Genomic DNA, 23267 nt, shown 5'->3' with positions numbered 1-23267 from the left:
TTAAGCCTCTGCCTTCAGCTCGGGTCATGATCCCAGGGTGCTGGGATCGAGCCCCGCATTGGGCTCTCTGCCTGCCTCTTTGTCTATTAAAAAAAAAAAAAAAAGAAAAGAAAAAAAGAAAAAGCATCTGGCAAGTGTCTGCTACACAGGAGGCACTCAGGATGCGTTTATTATCTTTAAATAAAAAATTTTAACTTGAATATGATGAACATTAGCACTTACCACAGGATAGGTCTTTCGAAGGCGCCTCACTTAATCTGTTCTACAGAGGACCCTGAGGCTCAAGTGGCTTGTTCAAGGTCACAGAGGTGAAAGTATATTGGGTTGGGATTAGAATGGAGTGGGTTGGGCTCCAAATCCTGAATCCTTCCAGACTCTTCTTCAAAAAACTGCCTGGTCCCTCCCACTCCCTTTTGTGGCACGGACCGTTTACAGCCTCCTAGTATCCACATCTCAGTCCTTCTTTAGTGATGGAAACTGTAGCTGGGCCCCTGTAGCTCGGTCCAAAGTCTGGTCTCTTTACCTCCCTTCAGCTAGATTATAGCCAATGACATGTAAGGAGAAACATCAGGTGGAACTTCTGGAAGTCTCCTTATAAGGGGAAGATTGCTTGCAAGTAAATCTTTAATTTAAAAAAGAAGAAGAAGAAGAAGAGGAAGAGAAGTGCATCTTCCTCCCTTCCTCTCTCCTTCCTGCTGGCAGAACTCAGACGAAATAGCTGGAGTTCAAGCAGTCATCCTGGGCCACGAGAAGCTGTGCTCGTAAGACAAGATGATGTCACCAACCCAGACCTGAATGGCCTCTGCTTCCCTCTTCCAAATTATCAGCTCCTCTGTGGCAAGCCTTTCCTTCAGCATTTAAACAGGCTCAAGTTCCTCCCAACCTAAAAGAAAACACACTCGATCTCATGTTCCCTTCCCTTCCTCCTGCTCTTTACAGCCCACCAGCTAGAGAGAACTGCAGATTCTCAAGGTCTCCATGTCCCCATACCCCAATGGCTCCTCAACTCACTGTATCTGAGTTTCTGTGCTACCTTCCTACCTGAACTTCCCAGGACAAGGGCCTCTGGATGGCTAAACCCAATGGACTTTCTTCAGTAATCTTCTAACTAGATCACTCAAAAGTATGTGACATCGTTGTCCATTGCTCTCCTCACCCTGGGTTCTCTGTGTCAAGGCTCCCCCCCCTCTCCACCCCTCCTGCTCTTTCGATGTGGTCTTCTCTAGTCCACTCCATCTCAGGACTGATCTGACTTCTTTTCTTGCGTGTTTTAAAAAAACACCCTAAAATTTTCCAGCTGTTTTATTTATTTATTTTTTTCCCCAGAAGTCTGGGAGAATCTTTGGCAAATCTCTTTCCATCACAACCCCAACGAGTCCATGAACCAAGTCATGACAATTTCATCTAAATAAAATCCATCCCCTTGGCACTGGCAGCAAACCTACTATCATCTCTTGTCCTGAACTAACACAACAGTCCCTTAACTGGTCTTCACTCCAATGCTGCTACACATCTGTTCTGTACCTGGTAGTCAAAGGCATCTTTCTACCAAACACGTCCCTGGCTTGCTCATTAGTCAACAAGATTCCTTTGTCCACCACGTGAATAGCCCAACTCCAGCCTGGTCAGAACCCACCCCAGAGCCCTTCATCTCACATCCCCTCCACCTCTGCTCTAGCCACAGATCCCTTCTGGGACACGCATGCTTCTTGAAGCCACATTCACACGCTCCCTTTTCTCGTGCCTTGTGCACTAGATGTCCCCTCGGCCTGGCCTGCCCTCCACTCCCATGCCCCATCCATAAACTTCTCTTCCTACCACTTAGCCCACTTCGAAATGATTTACATATGTAAACGAAGTCCTCCCCAATTCAAACAGATTTCTGAGGGTGTCTTGCTGGCTGCTTCACCCCATAGGGCCAGGCATGGCCACCCAACGAATATTTATCAAGTGAACGAATAATTCACCGAACCCCACGCCCAAAGTGTTCATAAAGAACGCAAATCGGTGACATAGGGAGCCCCATCTGAAAAGCGTCCTGGAGAAAATACGCAAATAAAATAGGCTAGAGCCAATCATTTACAGAAGCCTTCCCTTTTCTTCCCAAGAGAGAAAAAGTGGAAGAGGGCGCCTGCGCACACTCTCCTCCATGGCTCCATCCCACTTTGGCCATGGGGTGGCGCTGTGGGCGTGCTCCCCGGCAGCCAGATCCTCCCGGCCAGCTTCAGGCCGCTCTAGCCGCCCTTCTCGCCTGCTCTGCTGGGAGGCGGGCGCAGCCCCGGGGGTCCCTCCAAGATGGCGGCGCAGAGGAGGAGCCTGCTGCAGAGCGTGAGGAACCGACCCGCTCTCCGGGCTGGGGGTTGGGAGCCCAAGGGGGGCCTGTCGGGTGCAGGCGCGGCTCCCTCTCCGCCGTTGGGCCGCCTCCTTCTCCCTGGCGAGGTGTGGCCGCCGGCCTCTCCTCTCCCGGTCCGGCCCCCCTCACTCCCGAGGACGGGGGCGCGTGCAGTCGCGCGTGCGCGCTGCCGCCCGGTCGTCGGGGGCTGGGATTCGCGGTTCAGCGACCCCGAGCGTCAAGGGCGCGTCGAGGGTGGGGTGCGTCCTGGAGCCGGAAGGGAACGTGGCGCGCTGCGGCGGAGATGGCCGGGGCGGTGAGCCCACCGCCGGCCCCGAGCGGCCGCGGGAGAAAAACAGTCATGGTCGCAGCAGCCGCTGGTGTACAGCTTATCATCTCCCCGGTTTCCTGCCAATTGCTTTACGTTGTAAGCTTAGTTTATGTTAACAGCCCCGGGAGGTAGGTACTACAGTTACTCCCGTTGTACTGCGGTACAGAGAGGCAGGCGGTCACTTGTCCAAGGCCACTCGGCAGGAGGCCACACGGCACAGTCAGGGTTAAAATCGGGCCGTCTGATTGCAGAAACCTGTTAACCTCTAGGCGCTGCGGAAGGCATGACCGGAGTGGGAGCCCGGGTTCTGGTCCTAACTCTTAACGCACTATGCCTCAGTTTCCTTAACTCTAAGGGGAGAGCAGGCCGTGGGAGATTTGTCCCGAGACTCACCCGTACCCTGTAGTCTGGACCCCCCCCCCCCCCCGCCATGGGTTTGTCGCTGGTGTCTTGCCCCTGTATCGTCCTGTCTCACATGCACGTAGATACACACACATCTTGGTGCCCTGAGCCTATTCTGACCTACCAGCATAGTGTGTGGGGCCCCTGGGGCCTCACCAGATGGGGCAGTCTGTTGTGCTTGCCTGTGCACTTGTCTGCCTCCCCTACTTAGGATCTATGACGGATCTCACCAGCGCTTACCACCACTAGGTGCCAGGCACTCAATAAATACTGGTGAAAAAAAGCATTTGTAGCCATGTCCAGGCTTGGCGTGGGACTTAGAGCTACAGCAGACACGCCCTCCTGCACTTGGGCCTGAAAGCATCAGAATCCGAGGGAGGGATGACCTTCAGGGCTGTGTACTAATGACCAGCTTTGTGTAGACTGTCTTTTGAATTTGCCCTTCCACCGTAGCAATTCCCAGGTCTGCCCAGTGGGGACTGCTCTCTTCCCCCTCCACATCTTTGGCTGCCCTTTTATTTGACAAGTGCTCTGCAGGTCAGCCTTGTCATTGAGTTAGGTAGGCCCGGCCCTTTGCTTTGTGAGCTCCCAAAGGGCAGGGCCCCTGTATAAATTTACCCATTGCAAAAATTCCAGAAATACAGGCTGGACTGTAGAGAGTGCTGGAAGTGGTAACTGCTGTGGGCCAGCTCGGCTTCCTGATGGGAGGGGCGTCCAGCTTCCTTCTTTCCTGGGTATAATGGCGCTGAGGAGACTCAGGTTGGACAGAAGCTTTGCTAGCTCCAGAATGTGTTCCTGGGTGGAAGGGGAATCCTTTCAAGACAGGACGATTAGCTTTGAGCAGATAACATCATGATGAGAGGCAAGGGGATGACAGAGATGTCCACACAAGGCCCGTCCCACCCTAAGGATGACCAAGACATCTCTGCTCACAGGGTGTCTGAGTGTCCAGGCTGCATATGTTGCTTGCTGACTGGCTCTCCACTGTCCTGAGTCTGGTAGGAGCAGCTCAAATACCAGCATTGAGCAGATGGCCTTGAGGGTTCCTAGTCTGTGGTTGTAGGACCTGGGGATACAAAGATAAGAAGTGTGCACACCCTCGGGGGAGGGAGCCTCTACTACTAACACAGTGTGGAAGGCACTGTGTGGTCAGTGTTGAGAGGCCGTGGCCAGCCTGGTTTGACTGGGTCAGTGGAGGCTCGCAGGAAGGGCTGGGGATTTGCTGGCAACATGGTGCCGGGTGGGCATGCTGGGGCCAGGTGGCAGAGCACTGAGGAGTTTCACCTTTGTGGTCCCCAGCCAGCATGGTACCTTGAAAGGTCTTTTGAAGAAAGGAAGAGCTTTTGAAGATCGCTTAATGTGTTCAAAGGAACTTGGGCCCTTCGCAATCTCACAAAAAGTTCCAGCCCCACAGGGACTTGGGCAAGTCACTTAACATCCCTGAACCTTGGTTCCCAACGGAAAAGACACCCAGGAGTGTTGTTAGGATTAAATGAACTAACACATGACTGTCCTAGCCCAGCATGGTCACAGTCCAGCCATGAAGTGCCACCTTCAGTTCTGAGCATTTAGCTGTCACTGAGCACTTACTGTGTGGCCAATACTGTGTTAGTGCAAGGGACACTTTCCTCACGAAGCCTCTGTTCTTTTTTTTTTTTTTAAAGATTTATTTATTTGACAGACAGAGATCACAAGCAGACAGAGAGGCAGGCAGAGAGAGAGAGGAGGAAGCAGGCTCCCCGCTGAACAGAGAGCCCAATGTGGGGCTCGATCCCAGGACCCTGGGACCATGACCCGAGCCGAAGGCAGAGGCTTTAGCCCACTGAGCCACCCAGGCGCCCCGAAGCCTCTGTTCTGATAAGGGAGACAGTCCCAGTGAGTAAATACAGATTGTAAACAATATACCTATAGCCTCAGTTGGTGCTGGGAGGAGGAGTCTCCTCCTAGAATGGTGGAGGGGCCGTTTTAAGAGTGGTAGGGAAAGATCACTCAGCATCTGATGGGATGAAGTAGGGGAGGGAGTATCCCTGGTTGAGGGACCTGGGATGCCAAGGCTCATGTGTTTGGGGAGCACCAAGGAGGCCAGCATGGCTGGAGCTGAGTGTATTGGGGGAGTGGGGGTCACCAAGGGACCTTTGTGGACCCTGGTGTGGACTTTGAATTCTATCCTAAGTGTGCTGTGAAACTCGGTGGTTTTTAGGGATTATTTTAGGTTTTTAGTGGGGGCTGTATTTTGGAGGACAAGCTGGTCGGATTTGCTGGTGGATCAGATGGTGGGTGTGTGACCGAGGAAGAAGAGTCAAGAAGGATTGCAAGGTTTTTAGTTGCAACAGCTGTGCCCTTGACTGAGATGGGGAGTCTCTGGAAGTCCAGCACACTTGGGGCCGAAAGAATCAGGAGTTTGGTGTGGCCTCTGCTCTTCTGTCCTTAATTATGAAAAGAAAATCAACTTGAAATTCGGTTTTTTTAACTTAGAAACCTTGAGCCACTACAGCTATAAGATCACAGGTGCAGGCTCTGAATTTTTTTCTAATATACATCATCAGTTCCCCCATTAAAATAAAAACATCCACGAGGCCATCACCTACAACCGTCTCATCTGCCGTCAGAATGTGGCCGAGCGGCTCCAGCCCGCAGTAAGTGCCCCACAATTATTAGCCCCTTTATGAATGTATTAGGACTATATTTGTGATGAAAACATAGAGAGCCTTTGATGAAAACCCTGCTGGGAGAGGTGGGGGCCAGGAGTTGAGCTGGTCCCAGAGGAGTGGGAAGGAAAAGGGGGTCATTCAGAAAGACAGAGATGGCAGGAGACACTGGGTATTTTAAGCTTTTTGGAGAGAAAGAACAGCTGCCCCCCCAGCCCCCACCCTGAGCCATCTTCCTGGGGGCATTATTCTCTCATTCTGAGCTTCCTTTTTGCCTCCAAGGAATTCGGGTGCTTTCACCACAAAAACACTCAGCCTTTTCATACTATAATTTGATATTCAAGCTGTGGCCTGAACTTGGAACCATGCTTTGTCCACTTTTGCTGCCCAGGAGTTGGAGATGAATGTCTGTGGGGACTTGCATGGACTGTTAGTCTGTGACGCGATCACACACGTGTGTGAGGCCGCTGAAGGGTGTGTGTGTGTACCGAGTACCCGGAACACCCTTCGCCACTGACCGTGCACCTGGAGCACGATCAGTGCTTTTCCTACCAAAACAGGAATTTTGGGACTCCCTCATACAAGTCAAAATTAAGCTTTTTTTTTTTTTTTTTTAAGATTTTATTTATTTGTTTGAGCGAGTGAGTGAGAAAGCAAGCAGAAGCAGAGAGAGGCAGATGGAGAGGGAGAAGCCAACTTCCCGCTGAGTGGGAGCCCTGTGCCACCGTGCCGCGCCAGTGTAGGACTTGATCCCAGGACCCTGGGATCATGACCCCAGTCAAAGAAGGCAGACACTCAGCCAACTCGGCCACCTAGGTGCCCCTAGTTTCGGCTTTTTGAAATGGCCTTCTTTCCTTACTATATTTTGTGTTCAGTTTCTTCTGAGAAATTAATTAGGAACCCATCAAAGAAAGTGGTGCAGGCTCACTGTGGGGGGTGTCTACACAGCTCGGTAATGAGGCTGCGTGAGCGCGAGGAGCCCCCTTCTCGGCTGCTGGCAGACCTGGCATTTGTGGGTGTGGGAGAAAGTATGCATCATTGTGCGCGCGGGGGTGGGGAAGGGAGTGGTTTGGGTGACCTTTCTGAATATTGTTCAGAGATGTGGACCGTGTCGGGGTGGAATCAGCAACAGAGCGTTGGTGTGGCTAATCCCTGAAGGAGGGGAGGGAGCTGGGGCAGCAGGATGGCCGCCCACCTGGTCACAGCAGCATCAGAGCCATTTCGGGGGCACTGCTGACATCGGGGAAGATCGGGGACTGTCTCACTCCCCCGTGGGCAGAACTGGGAATTCTCTGGCCACTTGTCACTGAACATCCGAGGGGCTGTGGGGACTGTTCCAGGCAGGGCCTCCCCCGAAGGAGCACTCCTAAATATATGAGAAATTCTCCATGTATCTTCGCATCGAAGACATTAATTATAAGGACCCGCCATTATTTTATATACTGCTAAGAAAGAAAACATCCTGCTAATTAACTTGTAACACATCAACTTCGGATATTTAAAGATGAGAATATATGTCTTGAAATCAGCAAAATAAGCAGCTAACAGCACTAGGCTGTGAAACAACACAACACAACAGCACAACAGGGATGCCTGGCTGGCTGAGTCAGAAGAGTGTGTGACTCTTGATCTCAGCGTTGTGAGTTCAAGCCCCACGTGGGGTGTAGTAAATTTTTTTTTTAAGATTATTTATTTATTTAACAGAAACCACAAGTAGGCAGAGAGGCAAGCAGAGAGAGAGGAAGGGAAGCAGGTTCCCCATTGAGCAGAGAGCCCAGATGTGGGGCTCAATCCCAGGACCCTGGGATCATGACCTAAGACAAAGGCAGAGGCTTGAACCCACTGAGCCACCCAGGCACCCCGAGGGTGTAGTAAACTTTAAAAAAAACAAAAACCCAAGAAACCAGTACCAAGTTAGAGCGTGAAAGTTGCCAAGACACCAGATGGTTAATGACCGCTATGCCTCCGTGAACCCTGAGGATGAATTTCTCCGTAAAGGGGCCCTGTAGCATTGGGCAGTTATTTTCCTGGAGCCCCGGACATGTACCCTGAGAGGGTTTGGTGTATGCTGGCCTAAAACTTATTGTTACATATCCCCCAGGTGTTTTGTTTCTGTTTTGTTTTGTTTTTTAAGATTTTATTTATTTGTTTACTTGACAGAAACAGCGAGAGAGGGAACACAAGCAGGGGGAGAGGGAGAGGGAGAAGCAGGCTTCCCACCAAGCAGGGAGCCCGACATGACATGGGCTCCATCCCAGGACCCAGGGATCATGACCCAAGCTGAAGGCAGGCCCCCAGGCACCCCCCTTCCTTTTTTTTTTTTTTTTTAAACATATCACACAGTTTATTTGCTTTTCAACTCCTTTTCAAACTCTGATGATAATCAAGAGAGAAAGACTTGGTTTGTTCCTCTATATCCTTAACACCTTTCTGATTCTTGCTAGTCTCCTCCCTGTTGTTTTTGTTTGTTTGTTTTTGTTTTTTTAAGATTTTATTTATTTGACAGAGACACAGTGAACAGCGAGGGAGGGAATACTAACAGGGGAAGTGGGAGAGGGAGAAGCAGACTTCTTGCTGAGCAAGGAACCTGATGTGGGGGCTTGATGCCAACCCAGCCACCCAGGTGCCCCTGTTGTTGTTTTTTTAAGAATTTTATTTTTAAGTAATCTCTACCCTCAGTTTTCGCATGAACTCACAACCCCGAGGTCAAGAATTACGTGCTTCACCAGCTGAGACAGCCAGGTGTCCTACCCCTGCCTTCTTTTTCTTTTCTTTTTTTTTTTTTTAAAGCAGAACAGAGCTCCAGCTCAGAGTCTATGACCAGTAATAGGTTCAGCTAGAATTTAATAATCTTGTTTTGTTTTCATTTTTTATTATCTTCAAGATAAAGCAGGTGATACTGGTTTTCTACTTACAATACTGAAAACATTTATATTCAAAATGAAGTCATTTGAGTAGAATAAAATATGACAGTGGAAAGAAAAAAATAGGGGGGCGCCTGGGAGGCTCAGTGGGTTAAAGCCTCTGCCTTCAGCTCGGGTCATGATCTCAGGGTCCTGGGATCGAGCCCCACATCGGGCTCTCTGCTCAGCAGGGAGCCTGCTTCCCCCTCTCTCTTTGCCTGCCTCTTTGCCTACTTGTGATCTCTGTCTGTCAAATAAATAAATAAAATGTTTAAAAAAAAAAAGGAAGTGGCTAGTTCCTTGAAGATAGTGAATGGCTGGTTGAGGTCTGGGAAACATGGGCCTCTGGCACTAGTTGGATCTGAGCAGGGCTCTTGGAGGTGGAACAGGGCTCGGAAAGACCAGAAAAGGGGAGGGAGGCCTTGCCTCACCGTGGATACTTTTTAGTATGCTTTTGGGTAAATTTTTCTTATTTCTCCTTTATCTTAATGCCAAGTCAAGTCCAATTGGCTAAGAACTTTATGTTTAAAGAGTGTCAGTATGAAATAAGTAGGTCTTTGCCCAGCAAGTTTAATGTATATAAATAGTTGTTTTAAAATGTGTGTCTGTTTCTATGGCTATACCTCTGGGGTCAGTAGCCTCTTTATTTGAGATCCCCAAAATACATTGGCCTTTCAAGTAGGGCAAACCTTTGGTAGACGTGTTGCTTCCTTCCTGTGTCGGTGTGGACTCCTTCTGCCAGAAGTAGGTTAGCTTCCCACGCTTTTTTGTTCTGGTCATAGTTTTTTAGAAATCATTTGGAACACCGTATAGAAGGCCTTATCTGTACAAAATAGACAGCTGAGTGAGATTGTTAATCTTCAAAGGGTGAGATTCAAAATTATGTCAATAGGCTGGAAGGCTGAGATGAAAGCATTAAGATATAATCCAACTAATGTAAATTTAGGTTTAAAAAAAATCCTCTACAGGAGTGTGGTTAGGGGAGACTGACTGGCGAGAACCTCAGGAAAAAGATGCTGTGATTTTAGTTGACAGCAAGTGGGAATTTTCCGTTGGAGGCTGGATGCCAGTCTTTTCTTTAAGTGTATAAAGGCTCTTGGGTTTTGTGTCTTGATTTTTCTGTCCTACCCCCCTACTGATTTCTTTGGTTTGAGTTAATTTTAACATTAATTCTTTAGGTTTACTATCCTGTCAACTGCAAATAGAGATAATTGTACTTCTTCAGTCCTTAAGCTCAGCAAATATAAAATAGAGATAATTGTACTGCTCTACTTCTTTTTTTTTTTAAGATTTTACTTACTTATTTGATAAGACAGAGATCACAGTAGGCAGAGTGAGGGGAAGGGAAGCAGGCTCCCTACTGATGTACTGCTCTACTTCTTAAGCTTGACTTCTTTTCTCTTATCTAATTGTGTGGGCTGACACCTCTAGTTCAGTGTTAGGATAGTAGAGAAGGTGGGCATCCTTGCCGTGTTTCCGATTTTTTTTTTTTTAAGATTTTATTTATTTATTTGACAGGGACACAGCAAGGGAACACAAGCAGGGAGGGTGGGAGAGGGAGAAGCAGGCCTCCTGCCAAGCTGGGAGCCTCACGTGGGGCTCGATCTCAGGACTCTGGGATCATGACCTGAGCCAAAGGCAGACGCTTAACAACTGAGCCACCCAGGTGCCCCTGTGTTTCTGATTTTAATGAGAATCCCTCTTGTGTTTCCCTATTAAGTAAAATGCTGGCATTAGTACCAACTGAAGCATAAATATAATGGCATGTTAAACTGTCCATTGACTACTGTTGTCTTGAGTGTTATTATTGGGAATGGACCAAGACTGTCCTTAAGTAAACAATAGCACTGGAGTCCATACTCATCGACCTGAAAACCAGTTACTAGTTAATCAAATAATACACAGTTGCCGGGGCGCCTGGGTGGCTCAGCAGGTTAAAGCCTCTGCCTTCGGCTCAGGTCGTGGTCGTAGGATCGAGCCCTGCGTCGGGCTTTCTGCTCAGTGGGAAGCCTGCTTCCTCCTCTCTCTGCCTGCTTGTGGTCTCTGTCAGTCAAATAAATAAATAAATAAAATCTTTAAAAAAAAAATACACAGTTGCCCCTTGAACAACATGACTTTGAACTATGCATATTTACTTACATGACGATTTTTTCCATGAATACAGTACTGTATTGTGTTCTTTTCCACGATTTTCTCTATAAGATTTATATATTTATTCGAGAGAGAGGCAGCACCTGAGTGCATGTATGAGAGGATGGGCAGAGGGAGAGCAGAGAAAGAATTTTAAGTGGACTCCACATTAAGCAAGGAGCCCAACGCAGGGCTCGATCCCAGGCCCCGAGATCATGACCTGAACTGAAACCCAAGAGTCAGCTGCGTAACAGACTGTGCCGCCCAGGGGCCCCATTCCTTATGATTTTCTTAATATTTTATTTTTTCTAGCTTACTTTATTGTAAAAATTCGGTATATAATACATATGACATACAAAACATGTTAATTAAACATTTATGTTATTGATAAGGCTTCCTTCCAGTCACCAGTAGTCTATGTCAATAGGTGAGTTTTTGGGGGAGTCGAAAGTTACATGTGGACTTTTGACTGCAGGAGGTTGGTGCTCCAATCTGAGTGGCATTCAGGAATCAGCTAGATTTCCAAAATATTGCTAGCTCAATATTATGAAAATCATATGTCAAAGAGAGCACTTAATATCACAGAGGTGGGGTGCCTGGGTGGCTCAGTGGGTTAAGCCTCTGCCTTCAGCTCAGGTTATGATCTCAGGGTTCTGAGATCGAGCCCCACATCGAGCGCTATGCTCAGCAGGGAGCCTGCTTCCTCCCTCCCTCTCTCTGCCTGCCTCTCTGCCTACTTGTGATCTCTCTCTGTCCAATAAATAAATCTTTAAAAAAATTTAACATCACAGAGGTGTCCAGGCTCTAGTCGTGAATACCTTCCGAGAGCAAAGTGCTTGTAAGTAGATGTACCGTTGTCATACGGTTTTTCAGATTCGGGAGAATCTGATTCGGGAGAATCAGATTCGTTTCTCCCACACGAGCTGAGTGTGGCTGCAGCGGTCTGGGCAGCGTTGTCCAGCTCCTGGTAGCAATGTCATGGGCGCCCATTGGGAATTGCTTTCAGATGAGTTGTCACTGTGCCCTGAAACGCCGACATGCCCAGGTCCTCTGTCATCCGTTCCAGTTTGTTTCCTTCCTTCCTTGCGGAAGACTCTCATTGGTGGTTTTTGTAGCGTATCTCACAATATCAAGTGGGCCCGTAAGTGGCTTGGGTAGTACTTATTTTTTGCTGGAAAGTATGAATTTGTTGGAAAGATTCGAGTCCCTGAAGCCTGTCTCTGTCCCCTGTGGGAGGTAGAGAATGGTAGAGGAAGCACCACGGTTGCAACACCGATGACAGGTTTTGCATCCTGGGTGACACATTTATATTGTTCATCTCGTATTCAAGGACAAGTTCGATCCATCTGAAGCTCCTCTTTCATCACAGACAGTATGCTGTCTGTACTTTAGAAAGTATAAACATCTTCCATGCTTTATTTTAAAAGATTTATTTATATATTCGACACAGAGAGAGAGAGGGAGAAGCAGGCTCTCCACTGAGCAGGGAGTCTGATGCTGGGCTCCATCCCAGGACCCTTAACCGCTTAACCAACTGAGCCACCCACGCACCCCTTTGGCTGCCCTCTGAAACAGCTATGGGCCTTTAGGGTGCTGAATATTGGTCTCTTGACCCATCTTTTCAGGAGGAGGACATAGGACACACCTGACTGGGGAGGTGCTTTTGTGCTTAAATGTCATTTGAGTTGGAGGCAAGAGACAGACCCTAGAAAAAAAAGCTTCTTTTGGAAACTTATTTGCCAGGTTGTCTTTGTTAGGTCTCTGACAGTGGAGATGGATTAAGCAGATCTAAGACCTAAGGAATAATCGGCACAGAGCCGTTCATTGTAAAGTACTTAACTCCTTGGCAGTGAACTCTCTTCAGTGGCGTGGAAGGCCTTACCCTGTTCCCACCTAGGTACACGTGTATGAACACAGTAGCAAGCCACTTTCCCCTCTGGTCACTGCAGAGGCCACACTGGCCTTCTTTGACTTCGTAAATCTCACTCACTTACTTTTCCACCTCAGGGTCTTTGCACATGCTGTTTCCTCTGCCCAGAAGGCTCCTTTCCCACTTTTCTGAGATGGTCACTGCTCCATCATCATTTGGGTCTGGTTCAGAAGTCGCCTTTTCTGACCACTTCATCTAAAAGAGCCATCTCTCTGTCCCTTACTGTAATTATTTTCTCCATGGCACATATCCCTGTCTCAAATAGTTGTATTTATTGTATCACATATTTAAAGTTTCTCGTTGACTAGAAAGGAGGCTTCAGACAAGGACCCTCAGTCATTTTCCGCACTGTGGTTCCGGCACCTAGAATAATGCTAGCCTTCTGTAAATGCCTAGTAAATGTTTATGGAATATGTTTGTATTAATGGAATGTACTCCTCCAGCATAATGTCATATGTGGATTCCGAAGACTTAATTAAGTTGTCATTTCTATTAAGAGAGACATTTATATTGCTTTCAGATGAGACAGGTAACGATTCCAGCTAGACAGTTTGTGTCACCTTGAAGCAGTTTTTCTCTCATCGTATGTGTCTTGACCTACATGCCTGGTGTCCTCAGAAGCTGAGCAGAATTTCAGCTCTTGTTGCTGTTTCTTTTCCACAGCTAGGTTTCGGTCACATTTGCAGTTTTCGCAGGCTACTACTAATAGACCTTAGTGGCTTTTCAGACCTTGTGGTGACATCATGTGAATAAGTCCTGTAAAAATGTAAGTAAGATTAAAGACACATCACATCGATGAATTGAAAGATTCACGCGGTGAAGATGTCAGATCTCAAACCGATCTGTGAACAGTTCCAGTCAAAATCCCAGCGAGATTTTCTTGTAGATATAGACAAACTGAGATTTTATTTATTTGACAGAGACACAGCAAGAAAGGGAACACAAGCAATGGGAGAGGGAAGAGCAGGCTCCCTGCCAAGCAGGGAGCACATTGTGGGGCTCAATCTAGGGATCCCAGGATCATGACCTGAGCCGGAGGCAGATGCTTAACGACTGAGCCACCCAGGCGCCCCAGACAAAGTGATTTTAAAATTTATAGAGAAGGCAAAGGAAATAGGATCACTGAAGTCATTTTGAAAACGAATGAAGTTAGAGGCCACCCACTACCCGATTGTATAATATAGATTATAAGTAAAATGTAGATTTGATAATAAGAGATTTTGAATATAAGTTTATAAAATCGCGGTAATCAAGAGCATGTAACTGGTGGAGGGATGGACACACAGATTCATGGCACAGAGTGGAGACCAGAGACAGACCCACACAAGGACAGCCAGTTAATTTTTTTTGAAAGAGGCACAGAGATAATTTAATGGAGAAAGGGCAGTCTTTTCAACAAATGGCGTTGGAACAGTTGGATATCCACATATGAAACAAAAAAAACTTAGACCTAAACTTCCTGTCTTAGACAGAGATTAACCCCAAATGGATCACAGGTCTAAATGTAAAACTGTGAAACTATCAGAAGAAAACCCTAGGTCTCTGTGGCCGGGGCCAGGCAGACAGTTATTAGAACATGAAAGCATGCATCGTGAGAGAAAAAGCTGATAAAATGGGTTTCATCAAAACTAGAAACTCTTGGCCTGCAAAAGACACCAATAAGCAAATAAAATGATAAGCTACAGGGGTGCCTAGGTGACTCAGTTGGTTAACCTCTGACTGTTGGTTTCAGCTCAGGTCATGATCTCAAGGACTGTAGGATCCAGCCTGGAGTCAGCCTCCCCACTCAGCGGGGAGTCAGCTTGAAGGACCCCTCCCTCTGCCCCTCCCCTGCTCGTTCTCCGTCTCTCTGTCTCTCTTAAAGTAAATAAATCTTAAAAGAAAGAAAGAAACGAACAAACAACAAGCTACAGTCTGGGAAAAAATATTTGCAAATCACATGTCCAACAAAGGACTTTATCCAAAAGACATAAAGAGCTCTCAGATCTCAACAGGTGAAAAAACAAAACAACCCAACTGAAAAATGGACAGAAGAAAAAAAATGGGCATAAGATTTAAAACAGACACTTCACCAGAGATGGTAAGATGACAGTGTAGCACATGGAGAGATGCTTAACACCATTATAAGTCACCAGGGAAATGCAAATCACAGCACAATGAGCTAGCACTACAGGCTTTCTAAAATGTCTCCATTTAACAAAAGGGACCCTGCAATGATAAGGAGGCAGAGCCCATGGAACTCGCCTTGTGCATTTATGGGCAGGAGCGCAAATGGTACACCACTTTGGGAAACAGTTGGCAAATTCTTAGAAAATCAGACAGCCATGTTATCCCTACTCTAGAGATGTGAAAGGTCACATTCACACAGAAACCTGCCTGTGACTCTTCATACCAGCTGTCCATACCTGCCCCAAGCTGGGAACAGCCCAGAGGCCCTTGAGTGGATGAGCAGATGGGCTTCTATCCAACTGGTGGAAAATTCTCCAATGAAGGGACAAACTTGTTGCCCGCAGCAACTTGTGTGGGGGTGGGGTGGGGGGAGGAGGTCTCAGGCATGGTGCTGAGTGAGAGGATCCCATCTCAAAAGGTTATGCACCTTGAGACCTGGAGCAGAGTGGTGGGTTTGCCAGGGGCTGGGGAGTGGGAGGGGAAGTTAGTGTCCAGCGGGGACAGAGTTTCAGTTTTTCATGATGGAAAGAACCATGGGGATGGGTGGCAGGGCTGGCTACGCAGCAGTGAATAGTTAGTACCCCTGAACTATTAAAGACAATAAAGATCGTGAATTTTGCTATGTGTGTTTTATCACAATAAAAAGAAAAAAAGTCATGTACTGCCTAATTGCACCAAAGACATTCTTGAAAAGACCATGTAGTGGCGCAGCACAGGGCTAGAGGAGGGTGTGGCTACAAAGGGGCAACACGAGGGTCTGCTTTGGGGCGATGGGGCTGTTCCAGATCTTGGGGCGGCAGTCACACGAAACGCCTGTTCCCATTCATAGACTCGCGTGCCAAAAAAAAGTCCATTTTACTATATGTTAATTTAAATACAAAAATAAGCTCCCACATCCTGCAGAAGTTGCTCTAGGGTGCAAAGCACAGAACTAACCCGCTAGAATAAATGCAACATGAAAGCGATTAAAAAAGCCATAGAGTCCCTGGCTGTCAGTATGTAAATGAACAGAACATGAAATTTGCCACAAAAACTAACCACAGGCCTTTTATATATCCGATTGCAAAGGCCTGTCAAAGTGGTTTTCGCAGCCTTCTTTGAAGGCCCTGACTACTTCCTTGGAGGCAGTCGTGCATAGTACCCATGCCTGTTTAATACACAGCATCCCATCCAGACTTTGGGATTGTCCCAGTTGTTTCCATTTGCTGTAGTTCAGCCCAGTGGCCCTGGGAATGCTCCTGGAGCCCAGCCAGCTTCGGGGAGGCGCTCAGTGAGAAACAGTGGATCGCACCTGAGTGTTGTGTCAGAGTTGTCTCTGCGGCTAAAATAATGCAGATGCTCAGAGTGAACTCAAGATTTAGGCCGATCAGAATTTGTGTTTGGGCTGGGGCTGGACAGCTGTGTATGTGCGCGCGCGTGTGTGTGTAAGGTTCTAAGCTCCGTGTGTGTGTGTGTGTGTGTGTGTGTGTGTAAGGTTCTAAGCTCCATGGTGATGACACTGGGCAGTCTAGTTGGAGATCCGTGGGGTAGAATGGAAGTCAGACAGGGGCAGGCAGGAGGGAGGGAGCCAGGCGTACTAGGAGTGCATGGGAAGGCTGTCAGTCAAGCCCGGCTGGGGGTGGGGTGGTCTTCCTGAAGGAGGACTTCCTAGAGGCCCTGCCTGACTGCTGAGCCAGAGTCCCAAAGAGCATGGAGTAATGCCAGACAAGGAGTCTGTTCATGCAGACGGAAGGAGTGCGGTGCCGGGAGCCTTGTGCTAATGGAGAAGGCTGTGGCACCCGGCAGGTGGGAGAGTCACCAGCGGAGGACAGAAGCCCCAGGGGCACGGAGCAGGAACAAGGCGGTTTCTCTGGTGTCGGGCTGCCTGAGTCAGTCACCTGAAGCAGCTGTTGCATATGCCAGTGCCCTGGGATCGGCCCTTCTGGGAGCTGGGCCTAGAGGCCTCCAGTTAGAGCTAGTGCCCAAGTGATTGGCATCAGAGCCACAGCAGGGAGAGGTAGGGAGCCACCAAAGAGCTTTCTACCAAGTTTGCTCTCCAGAGTATGTCTCACTCATGTTTTGTAACATAGTTCATGCTTGGAAACCACTGCTGGGCCTTAATTTGGGAGCTCTAGGCTTTTCTAGACTTCCTGGGGAAAAGCATTGCGGACTTCCCATAAAAACACACAGACCCTTCTGTAGGCTTTAGTTCGTATAAGCATCGTTTTCCAGAAGGAAGTGGAACCTTCTCCACAGGGCTCGGGCTACTACGGTTTTGTTGGGGAAGAAGGAGGTGTGGGGCCCAACCTGGGGAGAAGGTGACACTTCTCCGCTTCCTGGTGTCCTTCTCAGGAGCAGCAGCCAAGCTGGACAGATGACCTTCCACTCTGCCACCTCTCTGGGGTTGGTACTGCCTCCAACCGCAGCTACTCTGCTGATGGTAAGGGCACTGAGAGCCACCCACCAGAGGACAGCTGGCTCAAGTTCAGGTGAGTGTGCCAGCAATGTCCCCCTGGGCATTGGAGGCAGATTTATGGGGCAAGAAAAAGCAGCACTTTTGCACCTCTCTCGAATGGGGCTCACTGCTGAGGTGGGGTCCGTGGGAGGCAGCACCTGCTGCTGTCCCTTGCACATCTGGACCTTACCCCCACCACCCAGGGCCTGCTACAGTGGGGGTGGGGAGCGTCCCAGAAGGCCATGCCCGAGTGGCATGAGGGTCAATGTGGGGAGACTCAGGTGGGCAGCTAAAGCCACCGCTGCCGTGTCTTTGGCCTCATCCCAAGTCCTGGCCCTCCTCCCCTCCACTTGGGAACTGGCGTCACTCTCCTACAAGCGCCCGGTCCCAAGCTGCTCCCACTCTCTCTGGCAGGAGTGAGAACAACTGCTACCTGTACGGGGTCTTCAATGGCTACGATGGCAACCGAGTGACCAGCTTCGTGGCCCAGCGGCTATCTGCCGAGCTCCTGCTGGGCCAGCTCAGTGCCGAGCACACCGAGGCGGACGTGCGGCGCGTGCTGCTGCAGGTAGTGATGCTGGGGCTGGCCGACCGCGTTCCCAGGGAGCTCAGCCTGACAGCTGCCAAGTGCTGGGTTCGCCAGGGTTGGTCTGAAGATGCTGCCAGCTCCTTCTGCGGAGGGACCTGCTCTGGGTGGCTCCCAAGAGGCAGGGCGTGAGGAGTGCCATGGGCAGGGTGTCTAGATTTTTTTTTTTTTTTTTTTTTTTAGATTTTATTTATTTGGCAGAGAGAGATCACAAATAGGCAGAGAAGCAGACAGAGAGGGGAGGAAGCAGGCTCCCTGCTGAGCAGAGAGCATGATGGAGGGCTTGATGCCAGGACCCCAGGATCATGACCTGAGCTGAAGGCAGAGGCTTTAACCCACTGAGCCACCCAGGCGCCCCAAGGGGGCCCAGAATTTAAAGTGGTAGGGGCTTCGGGCAGCGAGGAAGTTTACAGGCCGTTTACTGCCCTGTAACTTAAGGAGCAAGGATCTTATTTTTATTTAAAGATTTTTGTTTTATTTATTTTTAAAGATTCCCTTTATTTATTGAGAGAAAGAGAGAGCACAGAGGGAGAGGGAGAAATAGACTCCATGCTGAGCAGAATCCGATGTGGGGCTCGATCCCAGGACCCTGAGACCATAACCTGAGCCTAAGGCAGAGGCTTAACCCACTGAGCCACCCAGACACCCCAGATGATTTTTTTTTTTTTTTAAGTAATCTCTGCACTCAGTGTGGGGCGTGGACCTCGAACTTAAAACCATGATCAAGAGTCACATGCTCTTCTGACTGAGCCAGCCAGGCGTCCCAAGAAGCAAAGATTTTTTTTTAAAAGATTTTATTTATTTATTTGACAGAGAGAGACATAGCAAGAGAGGGAACATAAGCAGGGGGAGTGGGAAAGGGAGAAGCAGGCTTCCCGCTGAGCAGGGAGCCCTATGCAGGGCTTGATCTCAGGACCCTGGAATTATGTCCTGAGCTGAAGGCAGACGCTTAGCGACTGAGCCACCCAGGTGCCCCCAAGGAGCAAAGATTTTAAGAGCCGGTTGTGGCATTCCACAATGCCAGAGGCCTGTGGGCGTGCTGGAAGTTCCATGGAGGCCCTGTTGGAGAGCCCGGTGCTGTGTTCTGATGGGCAGTAAGATGAGCTCCTGGGTCTGGGGACCTGAGTCCGGGGTGTCCAGACGCCTTGCTGGGGGTGGCTTGCACTTAGACGACTGCCCCACGGAGGTGTTCCCCGTGGTGTGGCGGGCGGTAAGCCAGTGCCGCACCACGCTGGTGACAGTGTAGTAGGTCCTGCCCAGTGAACCAGGATGTGACTCTGTGAGTTCAGCCTCCCAGCCGCTGAGTGGCCCAAAGAATGGCAGTTGCCAGCCTTTGGTTTGGGAGCATAATTTGCCATTCAAAACAATGCATTTTCAAGTTCTGTGGGAGCCCAGTCCCCCTGCTGTGAGCTCAGGCCTCTTGGGCCATTGTGTCTTAAGCTCCCCCAAGACCAGGAGAGATAGGGGACCTGAGGACCTTCAGGCCAGGGAAGAAGGAGTAGGGAAGCAGTGACCCAGAAAGGCTGGAGTGTTGGAGCAGAGGGTTGATTGCTGGTGGCTGGCGCGGGGAGGAAGCTGGGGAGTTATCCTTGGAGTTGTGGGCAGAGGGTTGTGTTCGGGAGCCGCAAAGATGGGTGGTGACTGAGCTTCAGGCAAGGGAGCCCTCCTGGAGGTTAGAGACGGCCTCTGGTGCGCTAGTGTTCGCCTGCACTCAGAGGCGGGTGACCTTCATCACCCTGGTGTCCTCCAAATTGGAACGGCCCATGTGCGTGGGACTTGTGTATGAAAGTCATCCCACTGCCAATGACCTGACCAAACCACTGGCCTGTGAGCCACTGCCCCTGAGTCGGTAACAATACAGACAAGGACAAGACTGCATGGACATTTGTCCTGAGCAGGCTGAGCTGACCCCGCCTTGCCACAGTCCGAGGGGGCGCACAGACCCCCCCTTGGCGATCCCAGCTTGCCGGGGGAGTGGGGGGGGGCGCTCAGGCAGTGGCGGGCTGTGCCACTGCTAACCCCTGGGTCCCTGGGCAGGGTGCTGAGGAGCCAGAAGCTGCGTCCTCTGGCCATTGGGAAAGCCTTCCCCCGCAGGATTTAGCTCCTTCCAGAAAGGATCCTCTCCACGGTGGCGAACTGGCACTTGTAGCTGTGTCGCGCCACTGCTGGGAGCCGTCCCTGATCTGTGATCTCACGGGGAGGGTGAGTAGGGCAGCCCCACTCCGTGAGGGCCTCAGTTGCTAATAAAGCCCACCAAGGAGCCAGAATCTGAGGTTCTGGGGGAGGGGTGCAGCTGTCTGGGCCGGAAGCCCACAGGCAGCCAGGAGGGGCCACGGTGGTCCATTGTCCCCAGGACACCAAGTCCACGGTGGCCGGTGCTGCTGCCTGAAAGGAGCCAAGGGGAACAAGGGAGTGGGCTTCGTGAGTTGACCTTCAAGTGAGCTGGCTGTCAGCTGTGGCTCTGTGGGTGCCCGGATGAGGAATGGAGGAGAGGTGTGCTGTGTGTTGCCTCCAAAGTGTAAGGAGATGCCAGGTGTGGTGGGAGGCTGAGTAGTTCACAGCTGGTGTTTAACCTCAAGTGGGGTTTCCCGGCCTTTACAGGACCAACTAAGGCCCTTGAATTTTATGTGGGGCAATAGCCCAGCCTCGGTCGCAGATGAATCCTGCCCGAAGGCGGTTGAATGCCTTCTATATCCTGCCTGTTAGGCCTCGTCATTTAAAGGGTGCCCCTTGCTGATGTGGGGTGGGGTTCCCAGGAAGTGTCCACAAGAGCAGTAAAATGTCTCCTCTATGTGTCCCAGTGGGTCGTTAGAGAAGTATACGGTGGTTGTCTCCTAGAGGAAGGACAGGCTCCAGGGGACAGCCGGGTCCCTCGGGCAGGGTCATGGACAAGTGCCCCCCTCAGAGGTCAGGATACAGGCTCCAGATCCTGCTGTCCGGGATGGGGCCGGCCAGGAGGTGGTGGCGTCTGCAGCACCTGAGCCAAGGCCTCTAGTTTGTGTCCTGGTCTTCTTGAAAGCAAGCATCAGGGTTCCCTGATCCCCAGAGCTGCCCATACAGAGAGGCCTCTGCATCATCTCGGGAGGGAGGGAGCTGGGTGGCAGGCCACTCTCCATGGGTACCCAGAAGAGGCCCAGAAACACCCTGCCACCGTATCCTTTAGAGCCCCTCCATTGGTTCCTGGCTGTAGCAGCAAACAAGATTTGAACTTTAAAAACATTCGTTTTTCATCTAGTTAGAGCATTGATACCATCTACTGCCCTTAGTACCAGCTGACATTTCTATAAATTATAATGGCATGGCCTTTTATTTGTGGCCAACTCCTAAGATTCTGGCCCCAAGGGTGCCTCCTCTGGGTTGGACATGGTCAGGGAGTGTGGAAGCTCAACACTGAGCAAAATGACATGCCCACCGAACCATCTAGTGTCTACCTACGAGGGAATGGGCTTCATCCATGGTCGCCCATGGTGGGCTTGAGCTCTGATCTCGACAGAGGGATGGGCCCAGCCCCCAGCTATAAAAACTCGTCAGGAGAGGCAAAACATCTTCCCCCCTTATCTCCAAGGGCACCGGAGTCTCGGGGATCTCTTCCTCAGAGCCCACCACCGCCTTTTGGATTTTGTCTGTCTCCTGCCTTTGTGGCTTGACACATTGGGGAGCCCCCTTGCTGTGGTGACAAGTCTGGGGGTCCTCTAGGGTGTCTACTAAAATGGGTCCTCGATACCTTGGGTGTTTTGTTTAACCAGTTAGAAATTTTAGAGTCTTTGGCCAGACTAGCCAGACGGACGCATGTCAGCCACTGCAAATAGCAGCTGGGAGCCAGTTCCAAGTCCCGTAAAGGTCAGTACCGTTCTCGCCACTTTGGACAAATGTTTCTAGAAAACCTTGCATGGCCAGCCTGGTGTGGTTACCTGTCTCCATTTCCAGGTCACGCTGGTCGTCATCGGATGATCTGGTGCAGAGGAAGGTAGCCGAGAACACCTGGGATGGAGGTGGTCTCTTTCCCCATTCGTGCTGCCGCCTCCTGCACTCGGGCGGCCTAGTCCGTGTCCGAGGAAGTGGCTCCAGCTCTGCCCGGGCTGTGCCCCCCAATGTGTCCAAGCAAGCCTACCCCCGCCAGCCCCCAAGAACGTAGCAGCCCACCACGCTCAGTAAGGCTCGGGCCACTTCAGCAGAGCTCTTCCAAGAGTCTAGTAGTTTTTCAGCCTCCTCTGGGGACTGGGAGGGAGCCAGTATTGTGTGCTCAGGGGCCCCGCTTTTAGTGAGGGTTTGTTCTGCTGTAGCGTGCCAGGGATGGGACTCCCAGTATCCACTGGGTTGGGGGACCATCTGTGACAGCGGCAGGGAACACAGCCACAGAGGCGGTGCTGACCTGGGACGCCATGATGCCCCTGGTGGCGTTGCCTCTGCCGTGGGTTAGGGCTGGCTCCCCCAGCTCAGCAGCCAGCCTCCCTTTCCCACGCTAGTCTAGGGGAGCTCTCCTTGGCTCCCGGGGGCTGCCTAGCCTGCGCCCCTGCTGGGATGGAGGCAGCGCCATACTGTCCTAGTTAGCTCACTGGGGCTCGACTTTGACCCACGATTAGAACCAGTCACCTCCAGACCAGACATCTGGTGGGGTCTTGTTCCTAGACGAATGGGAAGCACATCCACCTTGGACTGGGGCCTGCTGGCTAGTCTCTGCAGGGGAGCCTGACCTTTTACTGCACTAACAACCTAGGGCATTTGTGGCCGCAGCCCGCAGGGGGCCAGGCCACACTGCAGGACTGCCAGCAAGCAGCACTTCATTCCCAGGGAGCTGGATCTATCTGGGGGAGGACGATCGCAGGCCATTCACAGCTCCCAGGCATAGTATAGGAGGACAGACTGCCCCGCACCGTCCTTGTCACCAGCAGTGCTGAGAAACCAGAGCAGGTGTATTGAATGAAGATGATGTCCTGAGGTTGGCAGGTCACCCCCTCAGCCTCCAGGCCCCACCTCTGGGGACGTGAGACCCACAGGACTGTTGTGACTGGAGGTGCAGTCCCAGGACACACACACCCCCCACCACCCCTCCCCCAGGAAGCAGTGCTGCAGATTTGTCGTTACTTATAGATCCCAGAAGCAAGACGGCGCCATTGAGCGGTGGGGAGGGGAGGGGGACAGTCCTCCCTCCGGAGTTGAGAGAAAGGGCAGAGTGGCAAGCTCCTGGTACTTAGGAGGGCGTTGGGGTGGAGGTCACTATTTCCCATAGCCTTAACTCGAAGTGGTTATTTTAAAAGGTGCGCTAGGAACTGCGAAGAGGGTATTTTTGGTGGGACTCCTAAGCTCAGGCCTTCATCTGTGTCCAGACTCGGGTTAGGGGCGGTGTTATCATGCCTTTAGACATCTGGGCAGCAGCTCAGAGGCAAAGTTGTTTATTTCAG

At 50.4% G+C, this 23267-nt stretch overlaps 1 protein-coding gene across 2 annotated transcripts in view; it reads left to right on the top strand.

The window, feature by feature from the left end:
• Window positions 1-2185: 2185 nt before the first annotated feature.
• Window positions 2186-23267, top strand: part of TAB1 (TGF-beta activated kinase 1 (MAP3K7) binding protein 1) — a 33054-nt gene continuing 11972 nt past the window's right edge. The window contains exons 1-3 of one of the 2 annotated variants that reach the window (XM_004743283.3): window positions 2186-2328; window positions 17177-17313; window positions 17694-17847. In XM_004743283.3, the coding sequence (XP_004743340.1) occupies window positions 2296-2328; window positions 17177-17313; window positions 17694-17847 (324 nt within the window). In that variant the 5' untranslated portion in view covers window positions 2186-2295. Of the gene's footprint in view, window positions 2329-2363; window positions 2760-17176; window positions 17314-17693; window positions 17848-23267 lie in introns of those variants that run through there. The other variant, XM_045083836.1, reaches the window with a different exon arrangement.

The sequence above is a fragment of the Mustela putorius genome, unplaced genomic scaffold (assembly GCF_011764305.1).
Source record: "Mustela putorius furo isolate JIRA1106 unplaced genomic scaffold, ASM1176430v1.1 tig00000738_pilon_pilon_pilon, whole genome shotgun sequence".
In the NCBI taxonomy this organism is placed as follows: domain Eukaryota; kingdom Metazoa; phylum Chordata; class Mammalia; order Carnivora; family Mustelidae; genus Mustela; species Mustela putorius.
Note: the sequence above shows the minus strand (reverse complement) of the source record. Positions and strands in the feature narration are given on the sequence as shown.